The sequence below is a fragment of the Lissotriton vulgaris genome, unplaced genomic scaffold, assembly GCF_964263255.1.
Source record: "Lissotriton vulgaris unplaced genomic scaffold, aLisVul1.2 SCAFFOLD_2003, whole genome shotgun sequence".
Classification (NCBI taxonomy): Eukaryota; Metazoa; Chordata; class Amphibia; order Caudata; family Salamandridae; genus Lissotriton; species Lissotriton vulgaris.
Genome location: NW_028242383.1, coordinates 22,569 through 42,742, shown reverse-complemented (window position 1 = coordinate 42,742; position 20,174 = coordinate 22,569). Strand labels below are relative to the sequence as shown.

At 43.2% G+C, this 20,174-nt stretch overlaps 1 protein-coding gene across 4 annotated transcripts in view; it reads right to left on the bottom strand.

Moving 5' to 3' along the window:
- A1CF (APOBEC1 complementation factor) overlaps positions 1 to 18,375 on the bottom strand; it is a 193,529-nt gene extending 175,154 nt beyond the window's left edge. For 3 of the 4 annotated variants that reach the window (XM_086948307.1, XM_086948308.1, XM_086948310.1), the window contains exon 1: positions 18,225 to 18,366. In XM_086948307.1, coding sequence (XP_086804433.1) covers positions 18,225 to 18,323 — 99 coding nt within the window. In that variant the 5' untranslated portion in view covers positions 18,324 to 18,366. Of the gene's footprint in view, positions 1 to 18,224 lie in introns of all 4 variants that reach the window. The other variant, XM_086948309.1, reaches the window with a different exon arrangement.
- Positions 18,376 to 20,174: the final 1,799 nt, after the last annotated feature.

Sequence of the window (20,174 nt, the reverse complement as noted above, 5' to 3'; positions counted from 1 at the left end):
TGCAGCGCAGGAAGTTCCATCTTCTACAATCCGCTCGCGACCACTGATGATGTGTACGTAGATGAAAATGCCTCTGTCAGCCCTGGGAGTTCCCAGTACTAACAGAAAGATCGACCTTGTGTCAGACCCCTGCAAATTCAAACTAGGCACACAGCCACGACCCTACGGCTACCCAGACGGCAAGGCAATTTATTAAAAACAATAAACAATAGCAAACTTCCTGGCTGAAAAGCAAAAAGTCCAATGTATATAAATATCAAAATCACAATATGCAGTTGCCTGCTTTATTAGTTCGTTTTATGGCTTCTGAGGTTGTATCTTTTCTTTGCTGGTACTGTTTGATCGGAAAATAGTGTATCACTAGCAGCTGTTGCAGAGTTTACGTTCGCAGATGGCAAAGTTTCTTTTGATGCTGGAGACAAATGTTCAATGTTCAAAACAGTCTTTTCAGGAGGAGAGTCAAGTTTCAAAGTGTCAGAAATCAAATCGGCATCGCTGAAAGGGACAAATTTTGGAGTTATTTCAGATTCGGAGGCACCAATTCCCTTCTTCACCCAGTCGTCGTAGGGCAGCGGCAGTGGAACACGCTTTACGTGAGAAGCGTGGATCCAGTTCTTCCGGCCAGCAACACGTACAGCTGTCCTCGTTGCCAGCAGGATCTGGAAGGGGCCGATGTAGCGAGGCTGAAGATTCTTTGTCCTCGCGAAGTTCCGGACCACTATGAAGTCACCCGGTTTCAGTTGATGCCCTGGACTCTCCGGAGGCTTTGGCAAAGCATCAAAAACCTGTTGATGAATAAGACTTAATTTAGCAGTCAAGTCGTAAAGGTAGTCTATCAACATAGGATATTCAATGGAGCAGAATTGTTTAGGCCTTGGCACACCCCAGACATTTGCCGGGCGGCCAAATACAATCTCATATGGAGAAAGCCCTATTCTAGAATGCACTGTTGCTCTCGTTGATAACAAGGCCAAAGGAAGTGCGTCTGGCCAAGCCAAACCTGTGGATGCTTGTATTTTGGCTATTTTAAGCTTGAGGGTGCCATTGTAACCCTCCACTAGACCAGCTGACTGGGGATGGTTCGCACTATGAAATTTTTGTTTCAATCCTAGACCAGCACACACACTCTGCATAACTTTCCCTATAAACTCACTTCCGTTATCTGACCATACAATCCGTGGCATTCCATACCTAGGAAAAAATTCTTTGAGAAGAATTTTGGCAGTTGATAAAGCAGTGTTGTCCTTTAGTGGGTATGCTTCTATCCACCTGGAAAAAGCACAAACTACCACCAGGACGTATTTTAAATTGTTGCAGCGTTCCATGTGAATGAAGTCTAACTGTATTACTTCAAAGGGACAGGAAGGAGGAGCAAAATGACCAGCTGGAGTTGGAGTTCCCTTGCCAGGATTATGCATCAAGCACACCATACAATTTTTCACCACTCTCTCTGCACACTTACTGATTCCCTCATTTTTCCAAACCGGAGCTAACATCTTGCATATCCCTTTAGAACTTATGTGCGCCACTCCATGCGCCATCGTCACTACTGCAAGCACATACGCATCAGGCAACATCCAACGCTGCTGTTCTGTCAAATCGATCCAACATCCATTCGAGTCCAATTTGCCCGTACTTTCTCTCCATACGCGTTTCTCTTCCTCAGTCGCTTCTTTCTGAATCTCTTTCACACTTTCCACTGTGTCTTCACACATTCCAGACTCAGCAATCCATCTTGCAGACGTAGCAACATACATTCTACTCATCATGTCTCTAGCTGTCTGTTTAGCGGTTTCATCAGCAAAGGCATTTCCCCGACCAACATCATCCGTGATTGCTTTATGAGCACTGCACTTCACAATTGCAACTTCAGTCGGTAAGGTTAGAGATTCTAACAAGTCGTTAACTAGCTGACCATGTTGAATCTTAGTCCCATGGGACGTAATGAAACCCCTTTCTCTCCACAACCGGCCAAAACTATGGGCCACGCCAAATGCGTACTGACTATCTGTAAACACATTCACTCTCTTTCCCTCAGCTAAAACACACGCTCTCGTAAGAGCTATTAACTCTGCAGCTTGGGCAGAATTCTGACTCACTCTTGCAGTCTCCACAATCGTCTTCAAAGTCGTTACCGCGTAGGCAGCAGTCACATCACCATTCTCCAATTTAAAACATGACCCGTCCACATACAGCGTACCATCCGGGTCGGATAGGGGAGTATCCCTCAAGTCGATACGACCTTTTGTCTCTTCCTCCGTTTTGAAATAACAGTCATGTGGCTCAGAATCACTCGACTCTTGATCAGTCGGCAACAATGTTGCTGGATTCAATACATTGCATCTTTTGATCTGAATATGACTCGCTAATAACGTCAGCTCGTAACCAGATAATCTCGCACTAGTAAGGTGTTGTGTCTTCGTTCGGTTCATGAGTGTGTCCACTGCATGAGGAACCATGACCACTAGCATATTGTTCATCACCAAACCAGCAGATTGTCGAATGGAAGCTGCAGCTGCCGCTGTAGCCCTCAAACAACTAGGTAATGCTCTAGCTACCGGATCTAATGTTGATGAGAAATACGCACAAGGGCGTTGTTTATCACCAAACTTCTGTGTCAGGACACTCAACGCGCAACCTTCTCTTTCGTGAACGTAGAGCGTGAATGGCTTACTGTAATCAGGTGTGCCCAATACAGGAGCTGAACACAAAGCTTTTCGTAATTCAGTAAAACTCTCTTGACATTCATCAGACCATGGTACCGGACTCGGAACATTTTTCCCAGTCAAAGCTACCAATGGCTTCGCTAAAAGTGAAAAATTTGGGATCCATTGCCTACAGTAAGAGGTAATACCTAAAAAGGCACGTACTTCCCTCTGTGTGCGTGGAACACTCATCTGCGTAATTGCTTTTATTCTTTCTGGGGTCAACTTCCTTCCCTCCTTTGATAAGAGGTGACCTAGGTAGGTTACTTCTTGGCAGCAGTATTGCATTTTGGAAGGTGACACCTTATGATTTAAATTAGACAAATGATGCAATAGTGAAATCGTAGCTGCTTTGCAAGTTTCCTTGTCATCGGCAGCCACCAAAAGATCGTCTACGTACTGTACTAGGGCAGAGCCTGGAGGAAGGACAAAAGAATCTAGCTGACTTTTTAATGCTTGACTGTAAATGGATGGACTTTCACAGTAGCCTTGTGGAGCGCGTTTAAATCTGAAGCTTCGACCTCCTAGACAGAAGCCGAAAATATCCCTACTTTCTTCAGCTATCGGAATGCTGAAAAATGCATTCTTGAGGTCTATAACTGAAAACCACGTAGCTGTGGCAGGAATCAATGTTAACAAGGCAGTAATGTCTGGCACTACAGGAAACTGCGGAATTACAATCTTATTAACTTCTCTAAGGTCTATGACAAACCTATAAACTGGAGGCTTTGTAGGATCAGTTCGTTTCAAAATCGGTAATACAGGACTATTACAAACATTTCCTCGCGTTTCTTCAACCACACCTTTTTTAATCAAATCTTGCACAATCAATAAGAGTGCACGCTCACCTTCATTCGATATTTTATATTGAGGAATTCTTGGAAATTTCACATTCGCTTTCAAAGTTACTACATACGGTGGAATCTCTAGTAGACCTACATCATTGGGACCAGTCGCCCAAAGAGAATTTGGGAGTGAACGTAGCTCCGGCGGGAGTGCGTCCATTGACAAGTACATCGGAGAGGTGATTCTTTTACCCAAAGTAAGCTGTACTCCTTCCGGAGAACAGTACAATGTCGCATATAGTCGTTTTAACAAATCTAAACCAAGCAGATTTTCATTACAACCTGTCGTCAAAATCAAGGGTGCTTTCAATTGACACGGTCCAACAGAAATAGACAAAGGACCAGATATCGGGTTGTACACAGGGGCGCCTGAAAAACCTACGGAAACATTTGTTGAGCCAGACAAAGGAGCGCCAGGGAGTTTCGCATGAATTATAGAACTTTTCGCGGCACCAGTATCCAACAGAAACGGTTCGACTATACCTGATGTTGCTACTGCGACATAAGGCCCACTCTGATCCACTGGAACTGATACTACTCCCTCTCTCTGTCCATGGCTGTCCTAGTACCCATTTTGTTGAAATCCCTCTTCAACTTCACAATAATCCTCAACAAGATATTGCTGAGATCTATTCTGTTGAGCTGACTGTACATTTCGTTGATCAAAGTGATTAGAGGGACGATCATTCGTTTGCGGAGGCATAGCACCTCGTCCTCGTCCTCTAGAATTCTGTGCAAAACCACCACGACCTCTCTGAGCTGCTGCCGCATTATTTTGCGCTAAAATCTGACAATCATTTTTATAGTGACCCTCTTTCTTACAGTACGCACACTGATTCCACTGGTATTGAGGCCTTGATGTACTATAATCTGTCCTTTGATATGAGTTTTGCTGCGTATTAGTCTGATTCGTGCGAGGCGGATACGCCTGCTGTAAAAGAACTTTAGTTTTTAAATCTTTCGTTTTCTTCTCTGATTTCTCCTTTTCCTCTTTATCCCTATTTTCGTAGTACTGTGCAGTCGCAAGTATTTGCGCTGTCGTAGATACAGCCCACGCACTTTCTGAGTCTTTCAATTTATTGCATAATTCAGGTAACAAATTATGCACAAATTTATCGACAAACAATCTCTGTCCTCCTTCAGTGCTCATGTCCTGACCACTATGATCCACAAAAGTCTCTTCGAACCTCGTGAAGAAGTCAGAGACACTTTCGTCTTTCTTCTGCTTGCATGCGGATAATTTATCCCAATTAACACGCAATGCTGGCATCAGAGTCTTCATTAAATCTATTATTCTGCCAGGAAGATTAGCAATTAGGGGTTCGGGTTTCGCACCACCCGTTTGCTGAGCATCTGCTGCAGTGATAGCTGCCCAATCACCACCTAAAGCAGCCTGATGATCTTCTCTACGAATTTTAGCCCACACTGGTTGTGGAACTACATTACCAAACAACATATCAATATCGGCTAAGTTCATTATACAAGCCTCAACTGTCTGTGTCAATTCTTTGTAATATCCGGCTGGATTCTTACGCGGATCTGGCAAGGCCTGTTTCACTGCTAACACTTCTGCTCGCTTCCATGGAATATGTATCCATACTCTTTGGAACTGTGCTGGAGCAGCTGCAATACCTGCAACCGCATTAGCTTGCACGGCTTCGCGCCAAATTGGAGGAACCTCCCTCATAGGATATTGGCGACTTAGCTTCACTTTACCTTTCTCTAAATCTCTCGGTGAACGAAGAGATGGATCAATCCTAAAACTCAAAATGAGTTCCATCGCTTCCTTTATATTATCGCCCACTATCATTCCAGCAGCAAACTCTTTCTGCACTTTAATTAAATCTTCCAAATCTGATTCAACATCGTCTTCTTCTATTTCCTCACGCAACAACGAGCACATCTCGTCAAAGACGTATCGCTGCGTTGGCTCTCCCCATTGCATAAATGTCTCTAACACATCTCTCGTACTATATCTTCTAACTTTTGTAATCCATCTGAGAGCCGTGGAGTCTAAAACTCCCCGTTCCTCAGTACTTGGAAGCTGACTCCGTCTCTGAACAGAGTCAGGAGTAGGAGTCTTAATCAAGGTTTTGTATATAGGCGACAGCATATTAGTAACAGAATCAGTGATTCTTCGACGAACAGAAAGTGGAGTTAGTACACTCCAGGAGTAGGAGTCTTAATCAAGGTTTTGTATGTAGGCGACAGCATATTAGTAACAGAATCAGTGATTCTTCGACGAACAGAAAGTGGAGTTAGTACACTCGCAGACATAGAGAATGCAGTAGAGGTAGGAATAGATGACGAAACAGTAGGAGTATCGAGGAAAATAGTTTGAGGACCAATAGGTACAGTGGTAGGTATGGGAGCGGGCAGTGCGGGAAGAGGAGGAGCTGTAGGAACATTTACATTCACCACAGGAGGTATAGGAACTTGATTCTGAGGAACAAGGACACCAGGTTGTCCAACAACCGGCAATTGAACATTCGGGATCAGTGGAGCCGTAGCACCTTGTGCGTACGGTGGAGGCGACCGTAACAGATAAGATAGCAGAGGATCGTTTTCAGAATCCTCCAGTATCTTAGCCATTTTCGATGGCAAGGCAGGATAGCATTTGTCAATCGCTAAGTTATGCTCTCTAATGGCTACATCTATGGCTTTCTCACACTCGTCAGCCTGCAACTGTTTAGTCGCTTGCTCTAGAGTTAACTCTTCTTGCTCTTTTTGCTCTTTCTTCAACCTTTTCATTTCTCTCTGTTTGGATTCTTTTCGCCAGTAACGAAAAGAGTCAAACATTGCCGGCCGGGCTTTCTTCCTAAACAATTTCGCTTCTAAGTTGTCGAGAATCTCTTGTTCAAAACTACCATGCAGTGGCCAACTAAGGACACCATCCTTCTTACAATAACGAACCCATATCTCATTATAAGTTATAGGACCCACACCATACTTACAGTATAAATCATAAAGGGGAGTCCCAATCGGAGGAACCAGACAGGAATCCTCTAATTGTGAGTCACTGTTGCAACTAAAACAAGACAACATTTTCCGACTTACCATTTTCAGTCCGGAACACAAAACAAACAAACACGAAACAAATTGTGCACTTGAACCAAGAACTTAGGCCTACCAAAAACGAACTGATGTATCGATACCCAAAACTGAACCAAATAGATTATCGTAATTAGAACAACCAAAGATAATCTTACAAAACCAAACCAAACCAAGAACCGATCAAGGATTTTTAACAATCCTCACAAAAGTAACCAACTAGCTATCACTAAATACTTAACTGAGTCACTGAAGACGTCACCAGGGAGAAACCCGTCACGTTTCGCCGTACTAAGGACTGCACCACTTCGGGTCCAAGACAGGGCGACGGTCAAGGCAACGGCCCACTGCAGCCGTCTTGAACGGGAACCCTCGTGGAAGAGAACTTCAGGGCCACTTTTGCGATATGCCGGGATCGATGAAGTGGGGCGCCTCCCTCAGGAATCTTCACACGAAGCTTCTCGAACTCTTCAGGCTTTTGGACCGGTACCGAATGACGTCACCCCACGTTGGGCGCCAATTGGAGTTCTGGACTTTTTGGTTCCGTCCAGAGGTGTCAGGGTACAACACCCAAAGACCCCGGAGTCCCACCTGCCTTGGTGCACAAATGAACAGAAACACGGGCTTCTCGATGGTGGCGTCAAAGACCAAAGGTTTATTACTGCAGGGACACAGAAGTCATAGATACTACACACGGTCAGTACCCAGGAGCCTGTTCGATTTGTACATTGAGGGTTGCTCCTTATATACCAAAAATTGTGCTCTAGGCAAATATTTCACATGTCGGTACATTCCCAAACCTTTTGTGTCTCTAAACAATAAATATTTGGCGTTACACAGGAACTGTCGATAATATCTGATACCAAACATCGCGAAGAGGGGTTCCCACCAGTCCATCACAATCCCTTGTCAATATTGCATTCAAGAGCCGGACCGCCTCATCATAAAGTTCGTTACCTCCCCCTAATAAAGGCCCAGAAGGAAAGGAGCAGAGCCAGGTGCAGAAGATAGAAAAGCGGGATAAGAGATGTTTGTAGGTTGTAAATGGGCAAGGCTACCGGCTTCGGCCGCCTAATCATGATCAGGTATAATGGACAGGAAAACCAGTTCAGGTAGGCTGGCCTCGGGCAGAGGAGGCAGCCTTTGTCAAGTCATGCAGCTTCAGCGTGATCTGGTTTAAGATGCACGTGTCATGTAAGAGGTGAATCTCCGGCTAAGGCTACGTGTCCTTAATCAAAGTGAATGAAATGATCAGAGGCTATTGCATATGTGAGGGCAAGGAACCACAAAATGGCGGCCATAATCTAAGATGGATGCCGTGTGTATATCAGAAATGTGTCAGTGGGAGGAGTGCTCTTGCTCGTAGCGTAGCGAAAACACTGGGATATACTAGATGGATCATTTGCGGTTCGCTGATACTAATTTTATGTATTTCCGACAAACTTGAAAACACGGGTTCAAGTCGTCACGGAACCGTCACGGAACCTCAAGACTCATTGATGGATAGAGTTTGTCAATGTTGATAGCATTGAAATTAGACAGTTTAGGTGGCCCATTTCACAGTCATCGTTAGCCAGAGGGTGTTGTGGAAGGTACATAGCACTTTAAAGTTTTTTGTACATTGCTGATGAGCCAGTTGTTATGTAGGGCCATATCAGGAGCATCTTCGGTACCCATGTGATGCTGCAGAAGGGATCCATGCTCCGGCTTTGCTGAAACAATGCTGCCTACAATGCATACATGAGCTTGTGAGTACATTTCAGAAATATAAAAAGGCAGACAGTGCAATTTTAGTAAAAGCAGGTGCACGGATCCCTTCGGAGCTTGCACACTGACGTAAAATGTCTTTTTGAGATGGCCACATAACTAAGTTCAAATTGAAGCTTGGGCCTATGGTGCGGAAATTATGACCGGACACTTGACAATATTACCTATACAAACCAGAGTTATTACATTTAATGGTAGCACACAGAGCAGTCCTCCTTGCGATGGAAAAAGCATTAGAACAGTGCACACTGCACCGAAGATAAAGTGTCCTGTTCAACTCTCAAACATTCTCAGTAGGTGGATAGCCCCTGCAATTCTTTCTGACAAACAAAGGCCCGCGGTTCTATAAAAATCAATTTATAGTGCTCTTTGCCCTAGCTTCCAAATAAATACAAAATCCCCTAACCACTGTCCAACAATGCAAAATAAAGTGTATTCAGGTGTCAACTGCCATTGCAAAATATCCAGGGCATCCTGCAGGTCCGTAAGATTATTTTCTTTCTTGGTTGCTTTTTCATGCAGGAGCTGGGCTGGACTGGCCGTAGCATGTACCGGTCATTTCCCTGGTGGACCACCAGGGTGGGGCAGGGTTTGGGCCCCTGGGGTGCCTAATTTGTTAAAGGGCCATTTTTGCAGCATAGCTGCAATATAGGTTCCTGTAACAAAATCGTCCGAAACTGGCCCAGGCAAACAGCTCGACCATACCCCCAACCCACTCCGGGGCCGGCCGAGCCCTTTGCCAGGGCCGGTTTCGGTTCCCATTCTGGCCCTGTGCAGGAGCAGTTTTCTGTCACCAAGGGAATGCAGCTAAACATATGCATAATATTTCCTTAAGAGGCTTCTCCCCTATGGCAAGTTAGCATAGGAATAGGCTAAGATCAGAAGTAATAGTACAATTATTAGCCGAGTCCTTTCTTGGCGTCTTGAGACAAATAACATGGAAGTGTGACACTTGCTTGCGTTAACAGAACATCAAGTGTCTTATAATACATATGTGATTCACTAAGTTGAAAATCCTTATTGAGCTAGTGTTTTATGTACTTGAATTAAATCTTATTTAGGTGCAAACATTTCTCCATCTATGCCCATTGCTGACATTGTGTGGGACTGGACTTCTGGAAAGAGGAGTTTGAATGTTGGAAAACGAAACATAGGAAGGTGAAAGATATAACGAAAAGTTACTTGAAAAAAACAAATACAATGAAAGGGTATGGTGGAGGGAGCAGGGACCAGGCAAAAGGGAAGGCCGAAATGGCAACAGGAATGAATAAGAGAAGAAAGAAAATAAAAGCAACATTTGTGTGATTTATACAAGTAACAAATCAGTTTACGCTGGGAACTATTAATTTTTGAAAATTTTTAAACCATTGGCAAACACTTAAAAATGCTGGACTTCACAAAAAATAGAAAATGAAAATAGTAAGGCCTAAATATGTATAAAAGATGGCTTTATACCACATATGGGTTAATGTGACGAAGGATACATGACACAGAAAATCTCATTGCTGAAAAAGCTTTGGGACAAGTTGTAGCAATGAAATGGCATTAAATATGGAAGATATTTTTTAATGTGTGCTCTTTCAATTGCTAAAATATCAAGCAATGAACATATACAGGACCTTCACTTGAGACTGAGATAAGGTTGTGCAGACACTTTGGGCCTTATTACGATGCCGGTCGGACGAGCATTAGACCAACATCGTTTCAGGAGTGGAACTGCCCGACAAGTAGTCGGCGGTTCCACTCCCGATATTATGATGTGATTGTCAACATGGCAGTCGGAAACATAGCCTTTTCCATTGCTGCTTGTGCTGCTGCCTGGAAAAGGTCCTTGATCCTGTTGGAAGTAGCGGTCAGTCACTGGCTCTGACCACCGGCATCGTAATCTGGTGGGCTGACCAATGTATTGGATGTCGGACGGAGTGTTACCGACGGCGTGTCGGTGGCAATCCCTCCAACATCCTAATAAGGCCCTTTGTTAACTTTTTAGTCAGAGATAACTCAGCTGTAACTAGATTATGAATGTCAGTCTAAATGGGGACCTGGGAATATCAGCTGTAACAACTGACACATGTGAGATCGGCCCAGAGTACTTGCTTAATTCTGTGTATCACAGATCTATCACTTCCCATCTGACATCTATTGAGTATTAATGTTTATAGTCCTACCTTGACTAGAAACTATTGTGTCAGTGGTCTGTCAAAGCACACATGTCCACCCACAGCCTCTCATGATGATTGCCAGTGAGTTACTAGTTCATGTCAGCGACTGCTGTGGAAGAGTTTTGACTTTAGCGTGGTGCACCATTTAAGCTCTGAGTAGATCGTGCAAATAGCACCCACTCCTCACAGTGAAGTGCTAGGCCTCAGCCATCTGCTATGTGCAGAGCCTTTTGAATCCCTCTTGAGCACTATCAGAGAATTAATTGCTCTGAGGTACTTCTTTTGAGATCTGAATATTGCGACATTAGCAGTGATAATCTGCTTCGCAAAGCAACACAGCTCAACTGAGGAAGTGGAACACATTCAGCTCGAGATATCTACCTATCTGAGAAGTGACTCCTCTGCAGCACCGTAAGGTGTTGGGGTGCAGCTTTTGTTGGTAATAATGTGCAGCAGAAGTAGCCTAATATAATCTGGGGAATTATCCTTAGGGAGGACCGAATGGGGGGTGAGGGCTTGGGGGGGAGGTCTGGGGGGGCGTTCCGACAGCGCAAAAGTGATGTTTTTTGTATAAATATTGATTTGATTTGACACATTAAAAAATATTGATTGATACATGCATTACTTAATCTAGAATCTGCAGCATAATTTGAATATATAAACAACAGTAATTTTATTGCAGATGGATTAAAAGGTAATAACATTTTTGCAACACATTGACAGGCACTGCAGATTTAACAGGTCGCCTTTCAGTTGTTGATAGTGACAGTTTTTCTTACCTAGTGTACAATTCTACCTCGATGGTGGGGCAACAGCATTTGTCTTGAGCATGAAATAAAGACCTCAAACACATAAATGTAATTCAAAGTTCAAAGAATTATTTCGTATTTGCTATGAAGTGCTGTTTCACCTTTCAATCAAATACAGACTTTCCAAGAATCTCAAACAATTTGCATATTTTTAAGGTCTTAGGTGCTCATTATGATAGCGGAAGTACCGCCACTGCCGGGTCGGCGGTGGCGGTCCCTCCGCCATCTGACTCCCATTTCCCCCTCGCCACATTAGGATGGCGGAGGGAATCGCTTCGTGACGCAATGGTCGCAAAGACTGGCCTCCACGCTTCCGCCACAGGCAATCATCACGATTGCCTGGCGGAGCGGTCAGCATGTGTAAAATGGCAGCGGTGCCTAGCAGGCACCACCCGCCAGATTACACTGCTGGCGACAGCCAGCTTTTCCATGGCTGTCGAACATAGTACACCCCTACATTTCCATGCACAAGGTGGCAGGCACCGTGTGGTGCCGCCACGTTGTTCAATGAAATGCACAACATGTGATTTCCAACACCACTATGGTGCTGCAGCTAGCAGCACCGTCCGCAATGTAAAATAGATGAATGCGACCGCCACAGTGGCGTTCGCATCGTCATTTGGAGTGCGGGACTGCCGCCTTACAGGTGGGCGGTCCCGTACCCGCTATGATGGCGGGTGGTCTCAAGTCCGCCCGCCATCGTAATCGGCCCTTAAGGCTTTAAAATCTAAAATACCACTTAATGAGATGTTTTGTTCTCCAAAGAATGCTCTCAGCATTAAAAGGGCACACGACCGCGCCCCCACCATCTGGCATTTGTTACCTCGCTGCAGCTTGCCCCAAGATGCCATCTATTTCCTCATGGCCGACGCGTTTCAAGGCAGAACGCCTCTTCTTCAAGGGCAGGAAACAGGCATTGCAACATCTCATTTCCGGTATCTTTTTATTTTTGGAAAATAGCCCTGATTGGCTTTTTCTTCGTGCATACATAATGATTAGAGCATTATGGATATTTGAGTCCCGTGAGATGAGTGACAGTTCATTCCTATAGAAGGTGCAATGTGCGTTACAAATTAAAAGCAAATCTTCACCTTCGTAGGGTAGGCACTCTCGAGGCAGGCTTAATGAGATGTTTATATATATTAAAGGAAACTACCACACTCCTCTTCTGGGCTGTTTCTTATAGGAAACATTTATGGAAGCCCTCTAGTGTGAACCCATGTTAGACTAGAAACTACAGGTTTTAAAACATATTTAGGGACACTAAAGAAATAAATGAGAAATACTTTTATTTCAAGAAGAGTGTACATGTAAGCATCTAGATTGTGCTGCCGAGGAGCTAAATCCTGGTTAAAAAAACAGCATGTATGCATATTTCCTATGGAGCAGATTCACAAATGCAGGAAAATCTTTTGTTTTCTCAAGATAGCTTCAGAAAGGATATAGCTATGAGGGAACACGTCAAATTTTCCTAGCTCTATATATGAAAGGCAAAATACCACCTGCCATACGTTAAAAGGCTATTCGTAGGACACCGAGTACCATAACCATATAGTGGAATAAGGCCGAAGGCCCAGGTCCCTTACCCAGTCATGGAACATCGAGGTGACTTGCAATATTTTTAAAATATGTGGCAGAGGGTATGTTATTCCTCATAATACACGATGACACCATGATCCTCTCAGGATCACTCTTTCATATGAAAGAGGTAGTATGGTGCAGACATCAGGAATAAAAACAGTATCTAGTGTGAAATTAAACACATCGAAAAGCAGGTGGTAATTTGTAGCAAAAATATTAGAATCAACTTAATGTAAGGCAGAATAAAAATATTGCTGAGGCTTTGAATGTGTAAACAATGATTGATTCTAATTTTGCTGTAATGACATTGAGTGTGAAAAAAAAATCCTTAAATAACTTCTTTCAATTGAATAGTTTTCCTTTTGGAAAACCATATCAGAAGAACAAAACGCCAGTTTTCATTTTTGTGTAGTTGTTTAAAAGTGCCGCTTTATTTATGCTCTTTGATCTGCCTAACATCGTGGCTGCTGACAGAAGGCAGCATGACCTCAGAACACAACTGTAATAATTCATTACAGGTGAGCAGCTCCATCATTTAACTTTTTTAGGGTACTGGAAATCTCATGTCACCTGTAATATGGAAATTAGTGACCGCCTTTGATATATGGGGTAAAGAAACCCCCTGTCGTGCATTATAAAGATACTGCAAGTCACTGAGTAGTTTCATGACCATATAGAAGAATGAGGGCAAAGGCAGAGCTCCTTTATAAAGTTATGGGACTCCGAGGTGACTTATAATATCCTTATCATGTACCAGAGTGGTAGTTTGTTCCTTTTAATACATGGACACAGCATCAGCTTAGGCACAAACCACATTGCTCTCTGATGTGAAAGAGAGAGCATTTTTGCAACCATTAAGAATAAAAATAGAATTTCTAGTTCAAAACAAAAACGCATCAAAAAAGTGGTAGATTTTTGTTGCAAAAAGATATTAAAATCAATTCAATATAAGTATTTTTTTCTCAAAAAATAAGCGGAAGCTCCAAATGAGTACATGATGAAAGGTTTTACATTTTATATAATTACCTAAAGAGTGCAGAAAATAAACATGTTTCAGTAAATAGTAGGCCTTGGGGGAACTCGCAGACTAAAAAACTCTGAAAAATTCCACGAAATCCAACCACATCCGAGCCCCAGAAATCACCCACCAATAAGGGCGGGCCCCTCACTTTACTGTACTGGTGTGCGATGGATGATTCAACTAATCAGAGTGCATATTTCTATCACTAGCACAATTCTCTTCTCTCGTAATATCACCGGAAGCAAAAGCCAGAATACTCTCCCACACAACTCTAGCCAATGGCAGTGTTGGATTTTTCCTTGATTCTTTCTTTTGTCTTCGCAAGTCAGAGAAAGCCGGGAAAGCTAGGCTTTACACCTAATTTTAAAACTGTGTGTGTTTTTAAAATTTTGCTTTTTGCACTACTCGCTGTGTTTATTTCATCCGCATCGCTACCCCGATTCCCTCGCAGCCGAGTAGGTGCTGCTGTGGGATTGACTCGGGGCTAGACGCCATTTTGGGAGGACTTTCTGGGTTGCGGCCTAGTTGTTGGGAGACTCACGCCCTCTTCCAGCTCTCATAAATGGCCACCAGCATCCGACCGCGCAGCGGGCGCGCCGATGGCGCGCCGAAGACGCGCCAAAGGCAAGCCCGTCTGCGCCCGTCCGCGCCTGGACATCGCCTCTCGCCAAAACCCCTGGCCATCTTTTGAGGAAACCTCTTTGCTATGATAGAGAGACCCTTGTAGCATTGAATCCAGGTGTCGGGAACTGCGGTGAGCCACCATTGTATATGGGGGAATCACACCTTAAATGCGCTATATGAAACTTTAATACACCTGCACCCTGCCTTGTGCGAGGAGCAGTGGGAAGAGCTCATCAAGTTCATCTTGGGACCTCACGATGGTGTCCTATGCTGATGACACCCAGCTTGGTATCACCTTAGCTGAGGGACCATCAATATCGGCCACTAGATTCAGAGACGGGATGACAGCAGTGGCTCAATGGATGGCAAAGAACTGTTTACAGTTAAATGCGAGTAAAACCGAGGTTTTACTGGTGGGAAAGAATACCGCCCTTTGGAATGAACACTGGTGGCCGGCGTCCCTTGGTACAATGCCAACGCCTAAGACATTGGTAAAGAATCTAGGAGTCTGGATGGATTCCTCGCTTAGTTTCCAGACCCACACAAAGAGAGTCGCGGCCACCTGTGTTGGCTTGTTAAGGGGCCTCAATCCTCTCTTGAAATTCTTTGACTCAGTAGTACGACAGCTCATTGTGCAGTCTACCATACTTTCTTGACTAGACTATGCTAGTTCTCTCCTCCTAGGGGCTAACAAAGCAGAGATACAGCAACTACAACAAGTTCAAAACTCGGCAGCCAGAACTCTGGTGGGACTCCCCCGTCGGTGTTCGGTCATGGCCATTATTCAAAGGCTGCACTGGCTACCGATTGACACCCAGATTCAGTTCAAAGCTCTTTGCCTATCTTTCAAGATCTTAAAATCGGGGAGCCCGGAAGTGCTGGGCAATCTTTTGACCCAGTATGTGCCCCACTGACAACTGCGCTCGCTGGGACAGCACATGGCGGCTGTCCCGCGGTTTAAACTTTGCCGAGTAGGAGGTCGTTCATTCCAGTATCTGGCAGCCAGGCTCTGGAATTCTCTGCCGGTACATATTCGTGGGATGGAGGACCTGCTTGCATTTCGAAAAGCCATTAAAACCTTCCTCTTCCCTTCAATATAGCTATAGCTGTGACAACTCCTCTGGGCAGCGTGTTATTCAGATTTGGTAGTGCCAGTACGCCCCTTTGCTGGGGCAGCTGTTGCGCTTTAGAAAAACTACTAACATAACATAACATAACATAACTGAGAGCGCGGGGTTCTGAGCATCGTCCAGACATCAAGAATGATTGAAAATAAACCTGCATTATTGGCATCCGTGATGTGTTTGGGCAATAAGGAAGGGGCGGAAGAGTGAGGCCAGCACGACTCATTTGCGTCACCATCTTGTTTCTGTTTTCCATAGGTGAGAGACAATTTTGGGGGTCACAACTAGTAGAACAGTAATAAGTAGGGTTGAGCACGCCGGTGCACTCTGCTCCACCAGCAGAGCGGAGTTTACCACCCACCCCTAATAAATAACTGCTTTCTGCTTGTCACTATACAGTCACTATACAGATACAAAAACAGAAACGAAGAAAGAAAAGCCACGTTTTGTTTGTTTTCAAACAGCTGCTTTTGGCCTGCCTTTCCCCTCAGCTGTTGTCTCTGGAACAGGCATTGTGATGTCAGAACTTAATTGTAATGTTATTATAGCTGAGCGACTACAACATTTCTTTGTAATAGGCGGATTGGTGTATCATAAGTTGCCTGTTATAAAGAAATTAGACCCTAAAAAAAACGGAGGATCCCCTTATGACAGATGTCAGGGAGGGGGAGTTGAACTTATGGAAGGAAAGTCCCTGTTTAGCGTAGCAGACTGTGATTGCTGGGAAAAGCTATACCTAGGGGGTCTCTGCATGGTTATAGAGGTGATCTGAACAACAATCTAGTGTAAGCAAGCAACTGAAATGCACTATAATTGAGTAATGGGCACATACAAGGAAATAAAATTAATTTCGAAATTTGTTAAAGCCTCCCAATTGGGTTACAATCTAAAACAGAGTTAAAAACCAAATAAAATACACCTCCAAAAAAGGTGTCACAATAAATAAAATACAGTCAAAGTTTCCAAAGAAGTCGACGCGGCGTTTCGGTGCTATTCAGTCTTTACACCTTCATCAGGACATTAAAAATATTTGACGTATCTGTGTTTTGACTAAAATAAAGTTTATCAATTGCTTCAAGTCGTTGTCTTGTCGTGGACTTTGTTCTGAAGGTTGTCACACATTTAAAAGCTTATAATTTAAGCCACAGAGCCTTCTCTTTGCACGAAGGAACCACCGTTATTGGTAGAAGAGATTTCTAAAATCGGGATTTCTTGTTCCCCAATCAGGGATTGGTTAGATGTGACGATGTGCTCTTTCAATTGTGCACAGGGACTTGATAGTCTTGTCGTCAGAAATAGCGATATCTGTAATGTATCAGACGGCCTCCCTGTTCCTCCGTGCGTTCGCCTTCGTGTTCATTCAAAGCAATCACAGTCTGCTACGCTAAACAGGGACTTTCCTTCCATAAAGAAATTAGAGACAGGTTTTTATATAGGGATTGCAGAACCTATGCATTATGCAAGGCCAGCAGGCTACCAGGCATTACAGATGTGACAAAGCAGCCTTACAATAATTAGGGATATTGCATGTGACAGAGGTGTACTGAGACTGTATAAAAGCATGAGGTGGCAGTGTAAGTATCTTTATAAGATGACGGAACTTCGAGTGACGTATGTACTGGTGGCAGTATTTCATTTCTTATAATCGGTTGTACTCAGAGGCCCACATGTTGCCACTTTCATCCCAATTGCTACTGTAGTTGCCAAGTGAGCCAAGCCATGTTTGACACCTTCAGACGACATTACTTGGCAATGTGGGATTGTTTTAACATGAATTTACAGGTAATGCTGGGATATGTAGGAGTTTGCATGTTTCTCTTGGTGTTTGGTGCACAGAGAGAGTACAATGCTGATGTGAAGAAAACAAATAGAGTTGAGTGGAATTTTTCAAATTAACCACTGAGAATAACTTTGTGTTGCGTCCAGTCCATCATTTTCTGATCAATGTACCTTTCCAGAAATAGAACTATATGTAACCTTTGGGCCTGCTTCCAGAGTAACAGTCCAGCCCAAGCTGCCAATCCAGACCCACTGTGAGTGTGAGCACAAGTAACTGCAGACCAGTTTAGGCCTTCATGGGCTTCATTATTGAGATGTATCTTGAATCCTAGGGCAAAGTAAGCTAGGGGATCCACATCTTTCAATACCCATTACACTTAGGGTGTCATATGGAAGATGGGACACTATAACCTAACTATTTACTTGTAAATTATTACAATAATATTACAGGCACATCCCGTCAAAAGAAGACTCCTATAATTAGAAAATAAACTACGGGAGACTATAAAGACATACCACACATCCATATATCTTAGTAACAAAACCTAAATATCAGAACTGCCTAATCACGATTGATCCTATAAAGAGACCTCAAATCCTCCGAATTGTAGTGCAGATTTGTCTTTGCTTTTTGTTCAGTGACATATATTAATAAGAGGCTAATTTTATGTTTTAATTCACATTCAGTAACAACTCATGCTAACACTGAACATAAATGAAAGAGACACATTTAAGAACATGACCATGAATTCCTACCTGTGTCAAACTATATCCTGTGCGCTGAACCAGTGCACGCAGGGCAGCTTCTTTGTGTGTGCCAGCCAGTCCATCCCCGAGCTTTTGATTTGATTCCATTGTGAGTGATTAGCAGCAAAAAATCAGGTTAATTAGGGGTGCTCACTGCAATCAAATTTAAGATAAATTAAATTAATTAATAGTGTGCAACACATTTATTTGAAATTCATTAAGATTATATTAATTATGCCATTTTCATAATTTACTACATTGATTCTATTAACAGACCTCTTCTTTCAAAGGATTATGAGAAGATCTTTCAATAATTAGTGATTGCCTGTACTGAGTTAACATTAATGATCTTGAACTACACGCATGTCTTGAAGGTTATTAAATAATAATTTTCTTACTGTGGCTAGTATACAACTGATGGTGCTTACATCAGCTGGATATATGCTTCTAAACTTTCTTTGGAAAATTGCCTAAATTGACAGCCACTGATTTATGGCAACGTTCAACTTGTTGAAATGCATTGATCAGTATTCCATCTGTAGATGTGTTAATACTGTAGTCTTAAAATTTGGGACAAACAAACTGAATTATTCCTTTTTATAATGACATTGATTTTCAACTATTTGTAATTGTAATGCTGTAAACTCTTTATAATACCATATATACCATATCCTTGCAGATTTGTATACAGCACACAAGGGCTGGGCCTTATGTCAGAAAGCATCAAATGGAAACTTATCTGCTTGGAATATATTTTTTTAAATTTAAATAACGCTGTGGTGGGAAATGGTAAATTCAACAACTAAAGGGGCAGAATGACCAGCAACATATTGCATTGAGAGGCTTTCAGGGTTCTCCCAGACTGATATTGGGAAACATGCTTCAACTTAAAGCATATTTTCCAAAGAAAGTGACTAAACATTCAAAGGAAATTAAGGTGAACTCTTGAGAGATTTAATCAATGCAAAGATTGAGTATGGCACTTAAGTACCATGCACTCAGGCATAGTCAATCCAAAGACATGAACAGATACCATAATGCTTTAAACACCGTGGGGGACCATTCACCAAAGTATTGACTAGTAGTAGAAGAAGTAGTACCAGCCTACTTCTTTTACATACTCTTACGTGCCTTTCTGAATTATCCAGAAAAACCAAACTCCCTTTTGTAAATGTGTGAAGAGGGCACAGTCTTTTCTATTAGTAACAAATGCATATGAACACTCCCTAAATGTTCCCGTTTTATTCCATTTTACACATTTTTGGGCCAATTCACAAAAGAAAGTAAGAGCCCAGAAAAGAGTACCACAAGAGTACTACTTTATGTTGTTCAATATACCTTTGTGAATTGGATCCACAGATCTTCCAAGAGGCCTATTCATAAATTGCATTTTGTAGTGTTTAGTACTACTGAAATAGTACTTCTAAAGTACTCCAAAATGCTAATTACAAAGCTACAAGTGTCTATCTCCAACTCTCTTACCTTTTCTATGGGGAGATCCTCACGCATGTAAGTTTACTAATATGGGGTCGATTTGGATGCTGGTTGGAAAGCCTCCGACCGCAGGTCAGTGGCTTTCCGACCAACATCCAAGGTTTCAATTCTGACAGCCTTATTACAATGAAGGCTGTCAGATTTGAAACTGGTCATTCCAGCTGGCTTCCAATGGGCTCAAGGAGCCCGCCGGCCATTCGGAACCGGCATGTAATCCTATAAAGAGGGTGTTTCCGATGTTGGGATTATAATGTTGGTTTCCAACAGGCTTTCCATTTCGGGCTTTCCGACATGGAAAGCCTATTGGAAAGCAACTTTGGAGCCCCCTAGAAGGGTCCCCTTCTTCCTGTGACCTCCAGTTGGGGCGGAGGGGTCACCTAAGGTCCCCCCCGGTTAATCCCTGCACCGTGTGACAGGCACAGTGAGATGCCTACCAAGCGGTGCAGGAATTATCAAAAACTCACA